This window comes from Lepidochelys kempii, chromosome 3, assembly GCF_965140265.1.
Source record: "Lepidochelys kempii isolate rLepKem1 chromosome 3, rLepKem1.hap2, whole genome shotgun sequence".
Classification (NCBI taxonomy): Eukaryota; Metazoa; Chordata; order Testudines; family Cheloniidae; genus Lepidochelys; species Lepidochelys kempii.
In genome coordinates, this window is record NC_133258.1 from 165,227,511 (window position 1) to 165,249,224 (window position 21,714).

General features: G+C 41.0%; 1 protein-coding gene across 2 annotated transcripts in view; it reads left to right on the forward strand.

The window, feature by feature from the left end:
- Positions 1-21,714, forward strand: part of PTPN14 (protein tyrosine phosphatase non-receptor type 14) — a 181,799-nt gene that overhangs the window by 122,753 nt on the left and 37,332 nt on the right. For both annotated transcript variants that reach the window (XM_073338921.1, XM_073338920.1), the window contains 8 exons: positions 2,243-2,313; positions 2,792-2,879; positions 6,654-6,742; positions 9,279-9,366; positions 10,093-10,175; positions 13,364-13,421; positions 17,065-17,143; positions 19,163-20,649. In XM_073338921.1, coding sequence (XP_073195022.1) covers positions 2,243-2,313; positions 2,792-2,879; positions 6,654-6,742; positions 9,279-9,366; positions 10,093-10,175; positions 13,364-13,421; positions 17,065-17,143; positions 19,163-20,649 — 2,043 coding nt within the window. The remainder of the gene's footprint in view (positions 1-2,242; positions 2,314-2,791; positions 2,880-6,653; positions 6,743-9,278; positions 9,367-10,092; positions 10,176-13,363; positions 13,422-17,064; positions 17,144-19,162; positions 20,650-21,714) is intronic.

Here is a 21,714-nt window from a genome sequence, read left to right on the forward strand (position 1 = left end):
GGTGAATCAGGACTTCAGGGTTTGGCTCACAGTAAGTGTTCAGTAAAAGTTATTAAAATCTAAATCTGAAACTATCGAATCTTTCAGATATTTAATGAACTATTTTATGTCCATTGATAAATTCTGCAGAGAAATGTAAAATTGCTGCCATAAGACAGAATGAGGTAAGATACCAGCTACTTTGACACCATAGCAATAAGCAATTGATGGGAGAATGAATAACTTTAACGAGCTCAACCTTCATAAAATTTCAACGATCAGGCTCTGTTCTTGACGTTCTTTCTGAGTTGAAATTAAATGTGTAGGGGTTGTAAAGCTATAGGTGTTTTCATCAGATAGCAAGAGTGGCTGAGAAATGGCAATTGAATGTCAGTCATTGTGTGCTGGGAATTCAGAAGTATCTGAGAGAAAACTGCAAGTGGAGGGGGAAAATAACGAGCCTACGTAAGTGTAAGAAGCCATATGTTGTGTATGCCGTGGCAGATGGCGTTTAACTTCCACTGAGCAACATATGTAGAGTGACTAGCAGAATTCTTGTTTTCATGAGGCCTTTTTTTTCTCATTTATTACTAGCTATTTTGGTGTTACTCCATGAGGGGTATTTTTTATCATATTGTGGGTAACAGCCTGGGGCAAGATTATGGCTGCACTGTGGACAGAGAGATGTGCAGTGCATCTACCACTGTGTGCCCACATTTCAAAAGACTGCACTCCTACTGAGCTTTTTCAATACACTGCAATTAGTTTTCTGTCAATAGAAAAAATAAAGATGGGTCTCAAAGTTTGGATGAACTTCTCCCTAGTTTGAGGGAGTTTGAATCCAGTGTTCTGGATTGATACCTTCTTTTTCCATTCCTGCCCTCTGTTGTTGTTTAGGCTAGGTTGTTTGACTTCTGCTTTGCACCTGCCATCACGCTGTCTCTTACCTACCTTTTATGTTGCTAATACTACTATTGTATTATTATGTGTTAGTTGTATTACCATAGTGCCTAGGAGCCTAGTCATGGGCCAGGGCCCCACTGTTCTAGGTGCTGCACAAGCATAGACATCCTCCAACGGCTGAAGAGGGGTATTGTTGCTGCCACTTCCAGCCGAAGCAGTTAGCCCTTGGAGCATGTTGTCCTCCAGCATTGAGTCACCTATTCTACTGCGTCCTTTCCCCGGGCAGGGTTAGGTAACATAAAGGTAACCCCCGCCCCCATACCAGTGCTGTAACCGCTGCCAACTGTTGTAGACCTCCCCAGTGCTAGAGCAGCGGTGAGGAGATTTGTGCAGCTCTTAGGAGTAGATGAGGTCTCAAAGTGGAACATTGATTTGCTGAAAAATACATTATTGCAGTGTGCTGGTGAATGGGGGAGGGGCAGCTGCATTTGGACTGTTTGATCTTGTGAGGCTACATTATGTGTCAAATGGCATTTCTTCAGTGAAAAGAACAAAGATATGTACCTAGAACACCCCACAGGTGTGTAGCTGTGTACAGGCACGTACCATGTCATTTTTCATTAGCGTGATACCACTTTGACATTTTTCTGTGGCAGAAACAAATATTGCAGGGAGGCTCCATTGAGCAAGAAACAGGCAGTTTAGCCACATACAATACACACAGCCTTGAGGCGTATTTTTTTATATAAATATAATCACTTTGAGGTTTTGCTAGGTAACTTTTTAATTTTCCTTTCTTTTTTTTTTTTTTTGGCTTTGATTTTATGACCAAACTTCCTTTGTCCTGCCTCAATTGATTTCAGAATTATTCCTCCCATATACACACTAGCACATTTACAAAATGTACAACAATTTCCTCATCAACTGTGTGTTGAGAACACAAGGCAAACTCTACTATGCACTTAAAGGAAGAGCAAAGCTTTTGATCCTCCTTTTTTGAAACAGTTACTAAAAGAAAAGAGTTGGGTCTTTCTGTTCTGTATTTGGGAAGAAATTTCTAGCCCCCTTTTTGTTTTGAATTAACAATCTTCTTAAAATTTCCAATCCCCCCACCCCCCCGCCCCGCCAAGTTTTCCCTGAAGCTCTGGTACCTTGCCCTCAGAAAATTTTTGGTAATAACAAACAAATCTAGATTTCCATTGCAATCAGTATTAGGTATCTTCATTGTCCTGCAAGCTTAAAGACATGTGGCAACCCTAAAACATACACCATCACAATGTGTCTGTTCTGTGTTTTGCTTTGTTTCTTTCCTGATTAGTATCCCTCAAGAAACAGAGTGTTCTTGTTTGTATTCTTATAGGACTGGACTCAAGATGAAGCAGTCCTGGAAGATCTGACTCAAAAGGTAGCTCAGGAACATAAAACTCATAGGTGAGTCCCAAAATGTTAAGATACAGGTCTGTTCTGTTTTCACTGGCAGTAGGAAACTGGTACATATGGCTATTCTTCTGCTACTTTAAGTTGGGTTTTTATTTAGTCTGTACAGAAAGTTTAATCAGCTTCTCACAAAATTTTACAAATATAAAATAGCCCTGGTTGCCAACCTGTTTTAGACATTGGAGTAGAAAGTGCCTCTTTGTCATATTGGTTGCTCCTCTCTAGATTTGGACTGTGCTTTCTACGTCCTACTAATGACAATATAGAGAATGAACTAAAATGTCTGTCTCCTCTTGATAATATAAGTAATGATCTGTTTTTTAATTATATTGTACATTTTCTTCAGAATCTCAGTAGTATCTAAAGTGAGTCAATCTAGATTATTCTGGCTCTGCCATTTTTTGGCTAGAACCTTTAATATGACTTGTTACACTGAACAATTTCTTGCTGTCTTATGTTGTTTTAATTGTAGTGGCGTACCAGCAGCAGAAGCTGAACTTATGTACATCAGTGAAGTGGAACGTCTGGAAGGGTTTGGACAGGAAAGCTTCCCTGTGAGGGTATGGGGCTCTAGTTACTATTATTTACATAGCCTTCTTACAACCCCCATCCAAAAAAAAAAAAAAGAGACAATAGAGGGGTATATGGTGATGTGTGTGTATAACTCATGTTATTGTAAGCAATATGTGTACATCCAAATGAAGAATGAACCCTTTCATGTACCAGAAGAGAGAGAGAGAGGAAGTGTTTTCTAACAGAGCAAGGATTCAAGATCTGGACATCTTGGGCCTGGTTGTTCTCTATCTAGCACCTTGAGTACCTGTCCTATATACCTGTGCAAAGTCAGTGTAAAACATTGCCAGATTGGAATGGTAGTGCTTTAGATCCGTTTTGCACAGGGGTAAACGACTATATCAGGAGCACAGCAATGGAGAATCAGGGCCCCTGATTTTATTCCAGCACTGCCATTGATTTTCTGAGTTACTGTTGTTAAAAGTCACTTAACTGCTGTATCTCAGTTTCCCCATTTGTGAAATGAATATAACAACTCTTGTTCACTTCACGGGAGAGTTGTGAGACTTTATTAGCTAAGGTAGGATGTTTAGATGTGGTTTGTATGACCGTACTAGCTTCTGTCAGCTGAACAGAAGCAAGGTAACGTTAGGCTAACAACTGTTGTTTGTTTTTTTTCAGGGTTCTTAAATATATTATTGTCCTTTTTATGTTGCATTCCCTTGAATTTTTAATTAGTTTTCCTTGTCTTAATGCCCCACGCTGCCATCTGCAACCTGGTTAAGTTTGAACAGCACATGTCACTATGGTCCACTGGGTGGCTAAAAAATTGAAGAACACTTTTAGCCTGTTCTGCAAGTGCAAACTCTCCTTCTGTGGTTATTTGTTAGAAATACTGGACTGCTCAACAGTTCTCCTTGTCCCTGACCCCAGGCACTTCCTAGTAAAAGTGTTTTTCTGCCTCTCCTGCTACTGAGATTAAAAAATAAGAGAACCCTGAAGTTAGCCTGAAGGGACAAAAAAAACCAAACAGACTGGCTGATTGTACTTTGGATCTTGTGATGGCCTCTATTGAAGTTAATGGCTTTTTCACTGGAAGGCAGAAATTATGTGGTCTTCTGATGTCAAATCTTTATGCATCTAAAAGAAATGAAAGCTTTGTTCTGGGATTAATTCCCATTAAAACTCTAGACTCTGGCAACTTGTTTCTTTAACAGAATTTCTCATTCTGCCTTGTTGTTGTTGTTGGTTGCTGGGTGAAGCACCAATTGCATGTTCATACAGTGCAAGACGCAGAAAAAAACCACCACCCACCCAGGAGAGCTGGCAGGATAGATGTATGGACAAACATAGTGTATTGAGAGACCCTGGAGAAAGTTCTCTTTTGGAGATGGGCATTTGAGAGCTGATTCCTTTTTTCCTTCCTTTCTTCCTTCCTTCCCCACCTTTTAAAAAAAAAATTAAAATAAAATCTTCACTATCTCTTTGCTTAGCTTAGCTCTTCCCATGATTAAGCGGAGAACGTCCAAACCACAGCAGATTTGGAGTATAATTTGAAGAATTCTGGTGTGTGCAGCATTGGGAATCTGCATGTACAGGGCTTGAAAAATGTACCAGACATCTACTTACTGGGGGATTAACCCTTGCTAGCTAGAAATAAATACAAAATGCATGTGTGGGGCACACTACCAGCGAATCTTTGGGACAAATCTAGACGTGTGTTCATCCACAGAGCCTGAGAAGGTAGCTAGGATTTTGAACAGGGTGTTGTCTTGGACACTGCCAATGGTATTCATCTTTTTGTATTACCCTGTTGGTAGTAGGCATCTGATAAATTTGAAGCTCACCACTCTCCAGAAGCTGGAAGGGATACAGGATTCCCTCTCTTCTCAAAACAGCAGTCAGTGAAGAGAGATAGGTTAGAGAGGGCCACCCTCTATCTCTTTTCCAACATGTCCTGAATGGTGTGAGGATGCTGGGGAACCGAAGGGAGTCTCCTCTATTCCTTCCCCTTCAATCTGTTTTGGTCCCTCTGGCCCATATACTGTGTGTGTCTCAGCCATGCCTGCCTCAGCTGCAGCTCATAGAATTCTCCCATAGCAGCAGCAGAGTGATGGTGTCACTGTGGCCCACCCAGCACTGAAAGTCATCTTAATTTCATGTTCTGAAGCTTTGCAAACCAGTAAGCAGCAGCTGAAGCACTTGGACTACCTGCCTACAGACTCAGGAAGACAACACTGCATCACTTCACATTTGGCTCATGTTGGATTTATCTCTTGGCAATCATAAGAGCTATAGACATATTTATTTTTGTAAAATCTTCAGAAATGTGATGGCGTAAGCACCAGCCCTCTCCAGGGAAAGCTTTCCACTTGGCACTAGCAAGTGAATTTTTTCAGGTTTTGTATATGGGATGTCCCTGTTTGGCTATTGTATGCCATTCTGGACCATGTTAAATAAGAAGCACAAAGTGCCTATTCTGTACAAAATAGGAAAAACAAAAATGTTACTTTGTATTTCAAAGAACTGAATTAATGTTATCTTCAATAAATGAAGGTAATATTACTTATTGTAAAACTAATTCTTGATACACCTCTACCCCAATATAACGCGACCCGATATAACACGAATTCGGATAGAACGCGGTAAAGCAGCACTCTGGGGGGTGGGATGTGTGCTCTGGCGGATCAGCGCGTCAGCGTGTCTGGCTCCGATAGGCTGCTCTGAGCAGCATGTTAAGGGTGCTGGGCCGGGGCCGAGGGGTTGGATAAGGGGCAGAGGGGTTGGGTAGGGGGTGGGGTCCTGTGGGTGATTAGGGATGGGGGGGGTCTCTGGAGGGGGTGGTCAGGGGACAAGGAGCAGGGGGGCTTAGATAGGGAGTGGGGTCTTGGGAGGGCTGGTTAGGGGTGCGGGGTCTCTCGAGGGAGTAGTCAGGGGACAAGGAGGGGGACAAAGAGCAGGGGTGAGTACTGCATACACCGTGTTAGTTCTAACAAAAATGATTTGCTGACTATTAATAACGGAAATGCTCGAGGCCAAAGCAAGTTCGATATAACGCAGTTTCACCTATAACGCGGTAAGACTTTTTTTTTGCTCCCGAGGACCGCGTTATATCGGGATAGAGCTGTATTTATACAGTGGTTTACATCTTAGAAGCACTGTATAAATAGTCCTGTAAGGTAGGTAAGTATTATTTCTTTTAGAGAAGGGCAAATTGAGTCACAGAGGACCAGAGTTGCAAATACAGATCTCCTGTTTTGCATCCGCAGATAACAGGAATAATTCTTTTGGGATGCAATTTATCATTTAAATGTATGAGTACCAGATTGCATCCACAGATCAGATACTTAGACATCTAAGCTACCTAAATTGTGTCCCCGGGTATTTGCACCTATCAAAATGGAGGCCCATTTAAAACCAGTCTGAAAATCTGGCTCCAAAAGGTCAAGTGAATGGTCCAAATCCATATAGTATGAATTAAAATGCAGGAATTTCAGACTCTGTCTAGTGTTTATTCCACTAGAGCACACTAATTTCCCTTGTATTGCTCCATACAGTAATCCTTTTTAGCCACATGGCTTATATTCATATGACATTTATTTGAATTACCGTGTAAATACCTTGTAAATAAGAAGCAATTGCTCTGCAGATTGTGGAGGTTTTTGGTTAGTTAATGTACAGACAGACTCTGAATGCCTGATGTGCTGTACATCTTAGGGGATGATTTTGATTTAAACATTTTATTGTAGTTCCATGGGCGTTCTTCATGTAAAACCAGTTTTTGTATTAATTAACTAAATGTTTATGTGGTTTTTGTGCAGGACAATCATGGAAATGATATGCATCTTGGCATTTTCTTCATGGGAATCTTCATAAAAAATAGAATTGGAAGGCCAGCAGTGATATACAGGTACCATCAAGAGACATCTGCTTTTAATGTGAATTCCTTTTACAGGAAGCTGTGCTTTTTTTCCAGTGACTTCAGCATCAAGTGTGGCTTCAGTGGATCTGTTTCTGTGAGTAAAGGAGTACTGACATGAGTAAGGATTTTCAGGATTGGCCTCTTGGCCATAAAAGTCTATGCAGTAAAGGATAGTCTGTGATAGATGTCTGTGAATGGGGTTGATGTCTAGAGAGACAAGGCTATCATGTACACTTGAATTGCTTATGCGATTTTGATGCCTTTTCTCCTCTTGCCTTTCTAGGGTCAGTTTATGCTTAAATCATTTATTTTCTTGCACCTGAAAGCAAATACGTTAGACTTCAGTGGGGACTGCTAACTGTGTATGCTTCCATAGGTCTGGAACTAGGGATGGTGGGGGTGCTGCAGCACCCTCTGGCTTGAAGTGGTTTCCACTATATCCAGGGTTTCCAGTTTGATTCAATGGCTCTCAGCACCCCCACTATGCAAATTGTTCCAGCACCCCAAAATCAGGTCACTTATATGGATAAAGGAGCTGAATTTTAGGCTCATTTTTTAAATTCTTGACCATTGTCTTTTCTTTATGTGTGTGGCACTATGTTCATTTATGGAGCTATCTAAATAATAATGTGACAACAATCCATGAGAAACTAGGCTGAAATTAACTCATTTGGCATAGGACACTCAGCAGCCTACAGATAAAGAGTTTCTGAGATCAGAAGCTGGTAAAGTGATATCTGAATTTAAATTTGGCCCTTGTTTTTCTCATTGTGGGATTACCCAGTGTTGCTAATGCAAAATTTAAGCGTCTGGCCAAAGGATTGTTTTATTAATTCCAATTGTTTAAATTTTGTTTATCTTTTTGTTATTCTATCCAAAAAAACCCCAACTTTATTGCTCTATCAAAAAAAATGTAGCAAAAAGCTTTGAGTCAAATCCTTGCCTCTTTGAAGACAGCGGCAAAACTCCCATTGATTTCAGTGGAGCCAGGATTTCATCCGCCGTCCCTTTTTTTTATTGTTTCTGTGGTCTCATGGATTATTTTTGTTTATTTCATTGTTATCTTAGAATGATAAACCACAATCTGTGATATTTGTTTCTGACCAGTGCTCTTGGTGTATGAATGTTTGTACAGCACTCATAGTAAAACAGATGTTTTAAGGAGTCATACTGTAGTTTTTGGCCAGTGGTTGGAGCTTTTTTTCAAAGACCTTAACATTTATTTTAAAGGGCTTAGATTATTTTTTCCAACATCATCAAGATTCCCATCTTTTTTTGCATTTTTCATGTATCTTTCATTTTTGAATGTGTAGATTTATGAAGAAATCAGAGTAGATTTCTTTTAAATTGTGCCATTCCCAAGATTTCTTGAAAATGTAGGTTGCAAAAGTGAGATACCTCTCAGATTATTTTTTTTTAAAGGTATAGATGTCCTCAGAAAATGCTTGCTTGTTCTGTTTCAGCATGCATTCCCATGCATGTAATGACAGGATGTATCCAAGTACATTTTCCAGAAGAGCAAATCATTTCTATCCCAAAAGTTTTCATGTGGTGGACATAAATGACACCAATTAGTTGTAAAAAGGTCATAATACTGATCTTAATCAACCTGACAGTCACTGGAGGAAAGAATAAGTTAACACATGGCCAAAAAAAAATTAGGAGCATAAAACACAAAATAGTAACATGGTATCTTTTGTTTGTATAAAAACAGTAATGGGTAAGGGCTTATCTACACAAACAATTAATTTGGGGCAAACTGGTGTGTGCATGTACCCTGGACTAGCCTGCTGTGAACTAACTGTCTATGTGGGCCCTGCTGATATTCATTAAAAATTCGTTAGTGCACTTTAGTCTCATTTCAAAAACGACTAGATCAAAGCACATTAACAAACTCTAGCGGTTTAGTGTAAACCCCTACCTATGCTGACAGGAGGGATTTTCCTGTCAGTGTAGGTAATCCACCTCCCCAAGAGGCAGTAGCTAGGTCGATGGGAAGAATTCTTCTGGCAACCTCTTGCTGTCTACACGGGGACTTATGTTGGTTTAACTACACTGCTCAGGGTATGGATTTTTCATGCCCCAACCAAGGTAGTTAAAGTGACCTAATTTTCTGGTATAGACTATGCGTCAATCTAGGAAATTTGGAAACAGTTTTGAAAAAAAAATCCAACAAGAACTGTACATATTTCCCTGCCAGCTAGTCACAGTCAAATCGTAATTAAATTGTGACACAATGCAGTTCAGTTTACAATTAAGCATTCATATATTTCCAATTATATCTTTTATTGTAACCCTTAACATTGCTGTTTTTGAAGAATAAATGTTTTACTCTAAATTCTGCAGTGTTTCTGGGTGGCTTTTTCTTTAATCACAGCATGTGATTTTTTGCTGGCTGTGTTCCTTCATCAAACAGCATTTCTCACATAAAATGAACCTGCACGTTAACTATTACATTCCTAACATGTTGGTGAAATGTTTGACTGTGTGTCTTGGCAAAGTCAGCAGCATTTCTTTTCCACAGGTGGAATGATATTGGGAATATAGTACATAACAAGTCTTCAATCATCGTGGAGTTGATCAACAAAGACGAAACCGTGCTCTTTCACACAGTAAGCAAAGTACCTCAACAGTATCAACAGAAAAACTTTTCAGTATATCAGAAAGACTGAACTTCAAGTCCCAATATCTGAATAGAGCTGTGACCTCACTCCCCTGCATTTGGAGGGTGGCAATCACAAATTCAGTTGGTCACCTGCTCACCCTTTCCAACATTTCCATCACTTGTATTTGGAGGGTGAACTCCAATTTATTTTTTACTTTACAATGTACATAATACCTTCTAGACAGCCTGAAATCCACTCTGTTGGGAGCTCTGTGGACATGACTGCCTTTTGGATGAAATGTCCATGGCCCCTCACCACACCATGCTCTCATAGCTGCAGCTGCCTGAGCAATGGTGGAGCCTGTATACGTGCTCTCTGGAGCTCTAGGAGGGACTGTGCAGTGCTCTGAGAAAACTGCAACTCCCCATAATCCCCAACACAGGCCAGTGTGTAAATTACACAGCCTGGCTCTAACCATTCTTTTTGTTTTTTCACTGTCATTAGCAGCAAAGTGGCAGCGTGTAAAGACATGCTGATGCGTTTCAGTGGTCCAGGGTTTGAGGGCACTGCAGATGTTCTTGGCAGCTGACTTTGTGTGTGGCATCCCTTAAAAGGCATTATTGCTGTTGAATTTTTTAGAACGCGCTTTCGGTTGCTGAAATCAGTTCATTGTAATAGCAGCAGAGTGAATAATCAGACGGCTTTTCCAATTTTTCTTCTTGTGTTTTAAAGGATGATATTGAAAATGCAAAATATATTTCACGGCTGTTTGCTGCAAGGCATAAGTTTTACAAACAGAATAAAATCTGCACAGAGTGAGTATGCATATTTCCGATTTCTTTTTCAGTACACTGCATTGGAAGTGCTCTGATTTTTGGCTTGTCTGTCATTTAAAAAAAAAAATTGTGCAATTACTCTTTACCCTCTCCCCTTTTTACTAAGATATAGCAAAGGAATAATTCCTGTACCATATGAGGCCTATGTATCACTATATGCCGCTTAAGTCTATTTTGAGCCCTTAGTAATGCACAGGCCTTGAGCTTGCCCTCTGCACAAGGGTGGATTTCACCCTAATGAAAGAGGAATGGGTGGAGCTTAGGTTGTACCGTGTAGGGACAAAGGCCAGTTTATTAGCTGCAAATATCTTTCAACATGTATCCACCTACTGGAGTGGAGAGCTGTGATTTTAGAGTTTGACATTTTTAGAATAATGCTAGGTTATAGAGCAATGCCATGCACTGAGAGAATTCCCTGTAAAGTATCCAACACATTGATTAGTTAACTATAAAACTGCGAAGAAGCTCCCATCATCACCACAGTTCTGTTTACCCAGATGGACATCCATCTGTTCTGTTGGGTGTTGTCATCTGTTGGAAAATGGAAGGCCAAAATAATGGAAGGAAAGACTAGAAGGTGTGGGGGGGAGTGTGTGCGCACATACGCGAGCAAAAAATAAATTTTCAAATGGGGTAAGTTAGTGGAGGGCTGATGAAGGGAATTCTAAATATAAGCACTGCCTTATCACCCAAAGAAGAAGCTTGTAGTTGATCAGATTTCAAATGCTATCTACTATTCTTGGGAGTTAGACATGTTTCCAATATTTTATTTATTTCTTGGTAGAAATATGTTTGCACTTTCATAATCCAACATTGTGGATTTAATTTTGTTTTGAACTGTGTGATGTATTTGGTCACAGAAATCCCCTTTGGAACTGCCACCTGATGTGCTGGGACTACCTCTGAGCCCATTTTCCCTGCCAGCTTGGGACTTCAGTACCTTGCCGGGTTGTGCCAGACACTCTAGCCTGTTACAGACACAGACCCAGGACTGAACCACGTCCCACAGAAGCTGCAGGCTTAACTGAAAACAACTTAAGAAGTGTTCCCAGTTCCCAATGGGATCCAAACCCCAAATAAATCCATTTTACTCTGTATAAAGCTTATACATGGTAAACTCATAAATTGTTCGCCCTCTAACACAGAGAGAGAGATGCACAGCTGTTTGCTCCCCCAGGAATTGCTTGCTTGCTCTGGGTTAATTAATAAGTAAAAAGTGATTTTATTAAATATAAAAAGTAGGATTTAAGTGGTTCCAAGTAATAACAGACAGAACAAAGTAAATTACCAAGCAAAGTAAAATAATATACGCAAGTCTAAGCCTAATACAGTAAGAAACTAAATGCAGGTAAATCTCACTCTTAGAGATGTTCCATTAAGCTTCTTTTACAGACTAGACTTCCTCTTAATCTGGGTCCAGCAAACACTCACACCCCTGTAGTTATTGTCCTTTGTTCCAGTTTCTTTCAGGCATCTCTTTGGGGTGGAGAGGCTATCTTCTGAGACAGCTGAAGACAAAATGGAGGGATTTCCAGGGGCTTATATAGTCTCTCTCTTGTGGGTGGAAACCCCTCTCTTCCCCTGTGTAGAATTACAGCTACAAGATGGAGCTTTGGAGTCACATGGGCAAGTCGCATGTTCATGCATGACTCAGTTCTCTACAGGCTGAGCCATTGCTCAGATGTTAGCCTGAATGTTCCCAGGAATGCTCAGATGTGAATTGACATCTATCAAGATCCATTGTTAGCCAAGTACTTCCATTTACTTGAATAACCCTTTCACACTATGTTGACCAAATCTGCCTTAGGTTCTTTCTACAGCAAACACTTTAAATAGAAGCATAGAGCCAACTCTCATGACTTCAGATATAAAAATGATAAATGTAGTAGAACATAACCTTTGCAAAGATGTGTTACATGGGATATCTAGCATAAAACATATTCCAGTTATGTTATATTTACACTTATAAGCATATTTCTATAGAGCATTATGGGGTGCAACATCACACACAGTTTGAGGAGCAAGTTCAAAGGGAAGCTTCTGATTCTCTCCTCTAGAAAAACAAAAAGCAATGTGATGGCTAAAAGGTTAAAAAAAACTTTGAGCGGATCCTGGAGAGGAGCATATTTCTACTTTGAAACTATATACCAGGGTCAACACAGAAGATTCTCCTATTACAGTAAAGGCTGTTTAAATTCAGACTGCATAAGCAGTGGCGTTTGCTCAAGTTATTTATCCCTTGACATTGAGGGGTAGGTTCTCGGATACCATAAGTCCAGTATAGAGAGACACTTCAGATATATAACATCTAAAAACACTTGCATTTTTCTATTCTCAGATAAAAATAAGTAGCAAATGAAGTTGCTGAGAGAAATAAATAGAACTAAAATACAGTTACTAAGTTAACTGGTTTTGTCCTTGCACCACCATTTGTGTTAGAGTTACATGTATTGATAGCAAGCAACATATTGCAGTGTGTTTTCTGACTGAACACTTTTCCCAACTTCTGTGTTAAAATGACTCTGTTGTTGTTTGTATTTCCTCTGTGTGCATTTCCTCTAATCGCACATAACATCATTCACCAGATCAGAAATTCTAAGAGGAGAAATTCCACCTTTCCTCTCTACACGTAAGAACTATATTTCTGACTCCTCAAAGTTTTTTTCTTTCCCCCTTCCTTTTTAAAGTATTCCCACTACATCTGGCTACTCCAACATTATACCTGCCTCCACTAGCTTTGTCCTTCAGCCGCTCTTTCCTCTCTTGATCTGTGCACTGCCTTTTTGTGATTTGCTGTGACTTCTCCAAGATGCTCTCACTGTTTTTTCTGTTCACCTGTATCATCTTGAGAGCTGGCCCATGCTTCCTTAAGAGACGTCTACTTTTTACATTTGTCATTTTTAAACCAGAGTTTATTTTCTTTCCCTTGTTTCCAATTAGGCCAAATAGGATAATGGCCAGAAAGCATGTTTATTTTGGAATAAAAATACATCTATACTTAGGGCAGGAACTGAATTATTTCCATCTGTTTTATTTGATATAAATCTATCAATAAGGAATACCTTTCAGTATCTTAGGCTCTTATTTTCCTCAGCCAGTCTTGAATCAGAAATTTAAACTTTGTAGTAAGACCAGTTCCTAGTATCTCTCTCCACTTTTCCCCACAGACAATCAAGTTCTCCTCCCCCTATCAGACGGCGGCCCACCTGGAGTAGGTCATCCTTGGTATGTACTATAGTGCGGTCTTCAATAATAATGCTGGTATTGCTGATGCAGGGATGGGGCAATACATGAGATGGGACATTTTCTAAAGTTCAAATATATTGATTGACTAGACATCGGCATTCTTGAAACTCATTCCTGCCATATCGCCTACAGCAATTGCGTTTGTTTAAATGGAACGAATTAGTACTACTGATTCTAAAACTTATAGGCCTTGGGGCTTTAATGTTTCTACTTGTCCTGCAAAAATGGAACATCTTTTCTGCAGGAATGCAGTGATGTTCAATGGGATTTGTCCTGCAGGGTAAGAAATCTCCTGCAGGTTGGGTAGAATTTGAAAAATCTATTACTGTATACGTAACGGAACCTCAAAACATACATACGCCAAAACTGAATCACTGCATGATTTTACAGTGTGTTGCCCTGAACCCTTCCTCCGTCCTCTATTTTTTGTCACCCTAAGGTGTCAAGTCTGCATTTAGACTGTGGGAACTTTCTCATTATGTGTTTCTGTGAAGTGCCTAATATTTCTGAGTAAAACTTTTACAATCAGTACCTAATTCTGTGATTCAATATTTTCTTTCTTTTGTAAATCCATGCAGCTAAATAGAGCTGCTTTCAATTTTTGACAATATTTTTAATTGAAATTTTCACAAAAATGAGACAATTTTCCGAGAAATTTTTGCAAACATTATGTTCCATTTTTCAGCCAGTTGTAGGGATAAGCTTTCTTTTGCTGCTACATTCTTCTCCCAGCACCCTTGAACCACCCCCAAGAAATATCGAATTCCAGCAGAAAACCTAAGAGAGAATGGCAAGGTGCAATAACATTGCCAGTCCCTTCCATAGAGGGCAAAGATTATCATGGCTGTATAAAATGGTTTGCTTGTGAAACAAAAGAAGATAGGCTTCCTTCTTGCCTCATTCAGGCCCAGTAATGAAGTACAGTTTTCTTGGTTTGTAGCACCTTCCTGAAGTAATAAATCTTATTAGCATATGTCTGTGTGACAGTCAGTGTTGGTAGTTCTGTTTCTGACACCTCTTATCCATGCACAGCAGCTGTCCCTTTTCAAGATGGGCAGTTCCTGTGTTTTAACAAAATCTGTACCATTTATTCATTCTGTTCCTTCCACAAATCTGTTCTAGTCCATTTTATTTCAGTGGTATTAAAAGTTGTCATATTTTCCTCTCCAAAAGCTTTTAATAGTTTTCACATGTGGGCAGGTACCTATGTTTTAAACTAATAGTCCTGCCCAGTTTCCTTTCCAAAACTGCCTATCATTTTAAGCTTACTTCCAGAGAGCTATTGGTTAGCACAGTTTGGTTATTGCACTTTCTGTGTTACATTCTTTAAAATATAAAATTCTTATTCTCTGCTAATTTGCTTTATGAGCCTTGATGTGAAATAGCTAATGTAAGAAAATGAAAGGGCCCTTAAATGCCTTATGATCTGATCAGCCTCTTCTTTATCGCAAAGAAAACAAGACCCTCTTCCTATCAGATATGGAAAATGGAAGCCTACATTTTAACAGGAAAAATTAATCATGCCTCCTTTGTTTAGATTCTATGTGTAAACTATTGGCAAATGAGAAAATGGATTGGGAGCAATGAGAAGAGGAATAGGTGACTCTCCTCTCAAAAACAACCTGGTTTTCTCTCTGTTCAAATGAACCTTCACATGCTTCTTTTTAAAAGTAGTTTTGCTCACTTGTTAGAATAGTTGTTCTTTATAGCAATTAGCCTTGCAGACAGCCTCCTCGAGCTGTATACAGCAGTTCTGGATAGCACTATCACTAAGCCTTGGTCTTCTATGGTAGCCTTGTAATAAATCAGTAGGCAGAAGTGGGATAATGAAGTGAAGTCTGTGGTGTGTCTCTGACATTTGACAAAATGGCCTGGATTCTCATTTACACTAAGGCCTCCTTATACCGCTTTGGCAGCATAATTGCATTTATACCCATTTCAAGCCCCTTTTATACTGCTCTGTCATGGTCTTAATGATAGGATGATAACTGAGAATCAGGCCCATTAACTCTGTACTTTTTTATTTCCATTGGGCAAAAGTCTATTTACTCTAGCCAAAATTCCAATGACTCTCACACAGGTGGAAGAAAGCCTGTAAGAGGCCCTAGTGTGGATTTGTTTTTTAACCCCGCAGTGATCCCTGAATTGGATTTCTGACTACTCCAGGCTTCAAGCTGCTCCCCAACTACTTCAGGGTAGACTGTTTTGTCTGGTCTCTCAAAAAAGTCCTGCTTTTCCAATAACAGAAGAGTCCTTCAGACCAGTCCCACAATAATGTGGGATTCAGCTTGTTTCCTATATTTCCTAATATATATGATACATTCCTAGCAGGAGACCCGTTCTCTTTAGTGTGAAGGCTTTTTTTCTGGCTCAGACCTACGTAGGCTCCTTCAGTGCTTGCCAGACTAAGTTCTGCCTCTCAGGCTGCCAATAGAACCATTCTCTGCTGCCTAGAGCCATGCTCTTCGGAACACCCTCACCTGTAACTGGGTCCAGCAGGAGCATTTCCTGTTTTCCTCTGGTTCTGACTTAGCCCTTTCCCTGTCATATTGCTTGCAAGGATTTAGATGCCTCATCACAGTCGCTTTCACTTTTTTTATTCCCCTGATCCCATAGAAAATATAGGTGTAAGCTGAGCCTATCTCCTTTTTCGCCCGTTCAGTGGCTTGGCTGTCATTGTGGCCCTTTGACTCTGCACAAAGGTGGACTGTGCCTCTTTTCTCCTTGAAGCTATGGGCTCAGTCAGTATTTTGCTCTCCTGGAACCAGCCTGTGTGAGAGGTGCCTCTGAGGTGGTTCTGCAGATACATTTGCTCAGAACTCGGAACAGTTTGTGTCTCTCTGAACACACCTGTGTGTGCTTCCGTAAACTTCTCAACTTAATCACACCCACAGCCGAGGTGGCTGCAGTGCCATCCTCCAAATTCTTCTCTTTATGCATGGACAAAACTGCTGATTATGACATCATCCATGCTTTATATTATTACCTTTATTATTTATTTATTATTACCTATATTACTTTTAAATAATCCATTGATTTAATACTAAAGCATCCCTGCCACTGATTCCTACCATATCACAGTGCTAGCTGCAATATTTATCAGTTGGGGGTTTGCTCACTGAAATTCTGCATTCAAGACACTGCGTGACTCTGCTGAGCCACCTCATGTTGCTCTTGCCTTTGCCCTCATCTCCTACCTACTGCTCCTTGTGTTTTTGTCTCCTCTTGTTTTTGTCAAAGCCTCGTTTCTAAGCTATTCAGGGGCAAGGACTCTGGGTGAAAATGTTGAAAAGTAAAGTGAGCAAGGAGCCTTAATTCCATTTTCAAAAGTGACTTATGTGTTAGAGAGCTTAAGCCCCAGTGATTTTCAATAAGAACCAGGCTCCTAAGTAGCTAAGTCACTTTTGGAAATGGGACGTAGATGCCTAAGTCACACAGGCACTTTTGAACTCATTACCCTATGTCTTTTGTTTGTAAAGCTCTGTACACTTCTGCAGAACTCTGTAAGGAAATATTCTGTATTGCGGAAAGAATCTAGAGTAATTTCTTCTGCACTTCATATTCAAAAACTGTGGCAAAGCTCCAGTTTGCCGAGGTTATTCATGTTTTTTTTTTATTTCAGCCAAGACAGCACCCATTTATACTGCCGCCTATGCATGTCCAGTGCGGAGAACACTATACTGAAACAAACAACTCACAAGGTATTTCCTTTCAGAGATCTGCAGCTTAATGTGCCAGCAAAGGGGCTCTTGTTCATCAGATCTTGATTTCCAGAATGCCATCCTCGCCAAATGGGAGTTAGTATCACTCCTCCACAATAACTTCATAGTTAAGGTTGCAGCAGGGTTCTGTTTAAAGCCCAATTTTCAAATTTATCTAACATACACCTGCACCGTTAGAAGGGCTTGGAATTTGGCATACCAGTTAAGTGCAGTGGGTAGAGTTTATAGGGCATGTTTGGGGTCAGTTAGTCAAGGGGTTGCCAAGTTACAGGTCTCCCCAAATGGCCTGATTTTAAAATTGCAACTTTCTTATACTGCTTTTTTCTGCAGACCAAGTGAAACTGGGGAGCTGAGGGGGGAGTAGATCCACATAGCCTGTATATTACTTGGTGGCCTTTGCTCTGTTCTAGTGCTTGTCACCAGGGTCAAGCTTCAGAAGTGTGTGAATAAAAAGTTGTATTTTTGGCTCTGTGCAGGGTTAGCCTCAGAACGGTTGTCTGAGGAAAGTGTGATGGCTGGAATCTAAGGAGTAGAGAGAGATTCTCACAAAATATCCTGTAGCTTAGTGCACTGGCCTGGGCATGAGGAGACCATAAGTTCTGCTGACATCTGTTTGTATTTCCATGCATTGTTATTGACATACCTCTACACTAGGGAGACGCAACTATCATTTCCCACCACCCCTTTTGGCAGATGAGATGATGGAAATGTTGCACCAAGTCACTTCCACTAGAACTGGAAACAGAGCCCTGGCCTCTAATGTGGCAGAGTCACATGTCGTTCACTTAACCACCCTCTCTTTTTAAATGATTTTCTCAAAGCTATGTCTGCATACTGTGAGAGACACAGCTGAAGTGCCCTAGCCAATCATGTCACATGATGGAATCTTAGTGTAGCGATTGTGTCTCGTGCACGAGGCAGGGGCTATACAAAGGAATGGACTGAGACGCAGCAGGAGTGGACTTTACCAAAGACTTCTCATATGATGTTGGGCAATTGCTTACACCAGAATCATTGAAGGTGGCCATCCTTCTGAGTCCTGTGAGATTTAGGAGGAAGGATAGTCCTATGGTTAAGACACTCAGCTGTGACTCGAGATCTGATTTTTTTTTTATATTCCTGCCAGTGCCGAAAACTCCCTTTGTGACCTTGGCCAAATCATTTAATTTCTGTGCTTCAGTTACCTGATCAGAGGGCTGTTTTGCTTCCTCGGGGGCATGATCAGCCTGCTTTGGCTTGCTTAGAGTCCTGGAGACAAGAAATTGGTTTGATGTTGAGGAACCTGCTACAGCCCTGGAGGGACACCCCGCCCCCCCTTCACAATCTCTGCTTGCTTGGGGCAGGGAGGGCAGTATATCAAGAGGAGACCTCAGAGAATGTTCAGTGGTACAGTAGCTCTGGGGCCTAGTGCTGCCAATCGTGGGATGTATCTTTAGATAACAGCTGTGAACCTGCTGAGAGGCAGATGGATGGAGGGGGAAGAGAGAGTTCCACAACCACTTTCTCCGCCTTAAGAACCTGCCAGAGGGTCTGGATCTGAACTGTTTCAAAGCATGGGCGTGATTTGGATCTAGGATGTAGGTGCAGCCAATTATACAGACAGTGTTCAACCTCCAAATGTTCCCAAATTGCAGGAGTGTTTGGATCTGGAGTATTGTTTTGATCCCATTTCTGACACAAGTAACAAACTACAACGTGCGGGTGTATTACAGCATTTTGGACTTTTGGGGGGGATGGAAAGAGCACAATGGATTCTGGAATGTGAGGCAAGGTAGAGAAAAGCTTGGGGTATTGAGTACAGGAGTGGCAAAACAATCTGAAAGGCCAGTCCTGTGACCACACGTCCTGCACGGATGTACACAAGGCTGCCTCTTAATCAGTGGTCCAGAATGCATTTGAAGTTTTGGTGGTTTTATTTAGGAAAGGTTTTGAGGATCGTGACATTGAATGTGCCCTTGTTTGTTAAAGTGTCCTTTTCTTTATCTCTACCATACACAGACAGCATTTTCCATGGAAATGAAGAAACATTCTATTGTAGGTCTCAGACCAGCTTGGACAGGTGTCCCATGGACTTCAGCTACTTAAATGGTAATGGGCCAAATGGCAGTATGTGCAGTGCCCACAGCATGAACTCCCTCAACCGTTCACAGAACTTTGTTCAGGCGTCTCCAATGTCCTCCAATCTCAGCATCCCAGGAAGTGATATCATGAGAGCAGACTACATCCCCAGCCATAGACATAGTGCAATCATAGTGCCGTCCTACAGGCCGACGCCAGACTACGAAACTGTCATGAGGCAAATGAAGAGAGGGGTTATTCACATGGATAGCCAAAGTCAATCTTTAAGGAACCTCAATATTGGAAACACACATGCTTACAACCAACCAGAAGACCTGGTTTACAGCCAACCTGAGATTCGAGAGAGACATCCCTATACTGTTCCTTATGGGCCGCATGGTGGTTATAACAAACCTGTTGCCCCGCCTGACCAAATGAACCCTAATAATGCTGTGCAGAATAAGGCAGCAGCCAGTGCCATATCCCACACAGTTAGCACGCCAGAACTGGCTAACATGCAGCTGCAGAGCAGTCAAAACTATAGTACTGCCCATATGTTAAAAAACTACCTTTTCAGGCCACCACCTCCATATCCACGTCCGCGTCCTGCCACCAGCACACCTGACCTAGCGAGCCACCGTCATAAATATGTCAGTGGCAGTAGCCCTGATTTGGTTACTCGGAAGGTCCAGCTCTCGGTGAAGACATTCCAAGAGGACAGCTTGCCAGTGGTTCATCAGTCACTCCAGGAGGTTAGTGAGCCCCTCATGGCAGTCAAACATCATGCAGCTTTGAACAAGCGCCATAGTTTGGAGGTCATCAGCAATATGGTACGTGGTATAGAAGCTATGGCTTTAAAGACTTTAAATGCCCCTCTGCCACGTAGAAACACTTTGCGAGAGCAGGTGCAGCCAGAAGAGGCATTGCAGGTGGAACATGCAGTTCAGCAGCTCCCTTGCTACCATCACAAGAAGACGTTCTCGAGTGCCACGATGCTGATACACAGCAGTGAAAGCGAAGAGGAAGAGGAAGCTGCAGAATCAGTGTCACAGATAGCACCGCTCCACGAAAATGTGGAATATAGTGCTCAGTTGCAAGCTGCTTTGGCTAGAATACCAAATAAACCTCCCCCTGAGTATCCCGGGCCACGGAAAAGTGTTAGCAATGGAGCCCTGAGGCAGGACCAAGTAAACATTTCAGTGGCTGTAGCCAGGGCCAAGGCCATGAGGCCAGGGCCTACCAAGGCCATTAGCGCGTCTCGAACTGATCAAATGACAATGAATGGGTCCTCCCTTGGACCATCTATCTCAGAGCCTGACCTCACGAGTGTAAAGGAGAGGGTCAAGAAAGAACCAGTGAAGGAAAGGCCTGTGTCTGAAATGTTTTCTATCGAGGACAGCATTATAGAAAGAGAGATGATGATGAGGGTAAGTATCTTTCTCTAATGCAGAGGCTTCTTTGAACCAAAGAACCAACCTGTTTTTTTGTTGGTTTTTTTAATTTCCCAAAATGTGTAACTCAAAACGGTTATATCCTAAACAATGAGGAATGTAAAACAGCCTTATGCAGAAAAAAGAGTTTTTGACAGTCATAGGATTAGCTGGAAGGTAAAAGTGAGTAAAAAATGCAGGGTCTGATTCTCCATTGCCTGGCTGCTTGTGCAGTCATTTAGAGCGCTGTAATTTGAATAGGTTTGCAATGCCATCACCAGTACGAGTGGAGAATTCTGGTTCAGTAGCATATTCTCCCTACTTTGCAGGGAAATAAAGCAAAGCACTGCATAATACGCAGTGTTAGTGCAGAGCGTCCAACCCATGACATTTAGATGGCTTATCACTTAGGATTGCTGCTTTGACAGTGATGTAGCATATGCTTAGCCTACAATTTTACTTAACCTACGTGACTGAGTTTTATGAGGACAAAACTTTGGTGGCACTAGAATTTGGATTGCTGATTTTCTAAACTAGTGACTTGAAGCACAACAAAAGGAGCAATACTGCTAACTTGAGGAAGTAGAGATGCTGTTTTTTCTTTCTCTGAAGTGTGGGGAATGGGAATCCTTAAATTCTCATTCAGTTTCCTAGAACAAACATAAGATGCTTACACAACTGCTTTTTCCTGCACAGCTGCACACTACAGCAGTTTTCAGATGAAAGTACCAGCCCACAACACTCAGTTAATGAATTATGCGCATACCTGGCGAGCACAGTGTTTAAAGAGATTAAACTGATAAGAGTGACTAACTGTGAAATACTATTTTTTTAACAACTTAATTTAGACATCCTGCATTACTGACATGCCTTTTTGAAGAGACTTATTACTGAGTGTCTATCTCTTCTGCTTGTTGTAGGAATACAGTACATATGTTCCCTAAAATATAATATAATAAATGGACAGATATAAAGTCTGGTCTTCCATAGACCTCGATGATAGACAGCAGGGAAGGTATCAAAATACAAAGACTTAGTCATGGGCTTAACTTTAGAAACTGT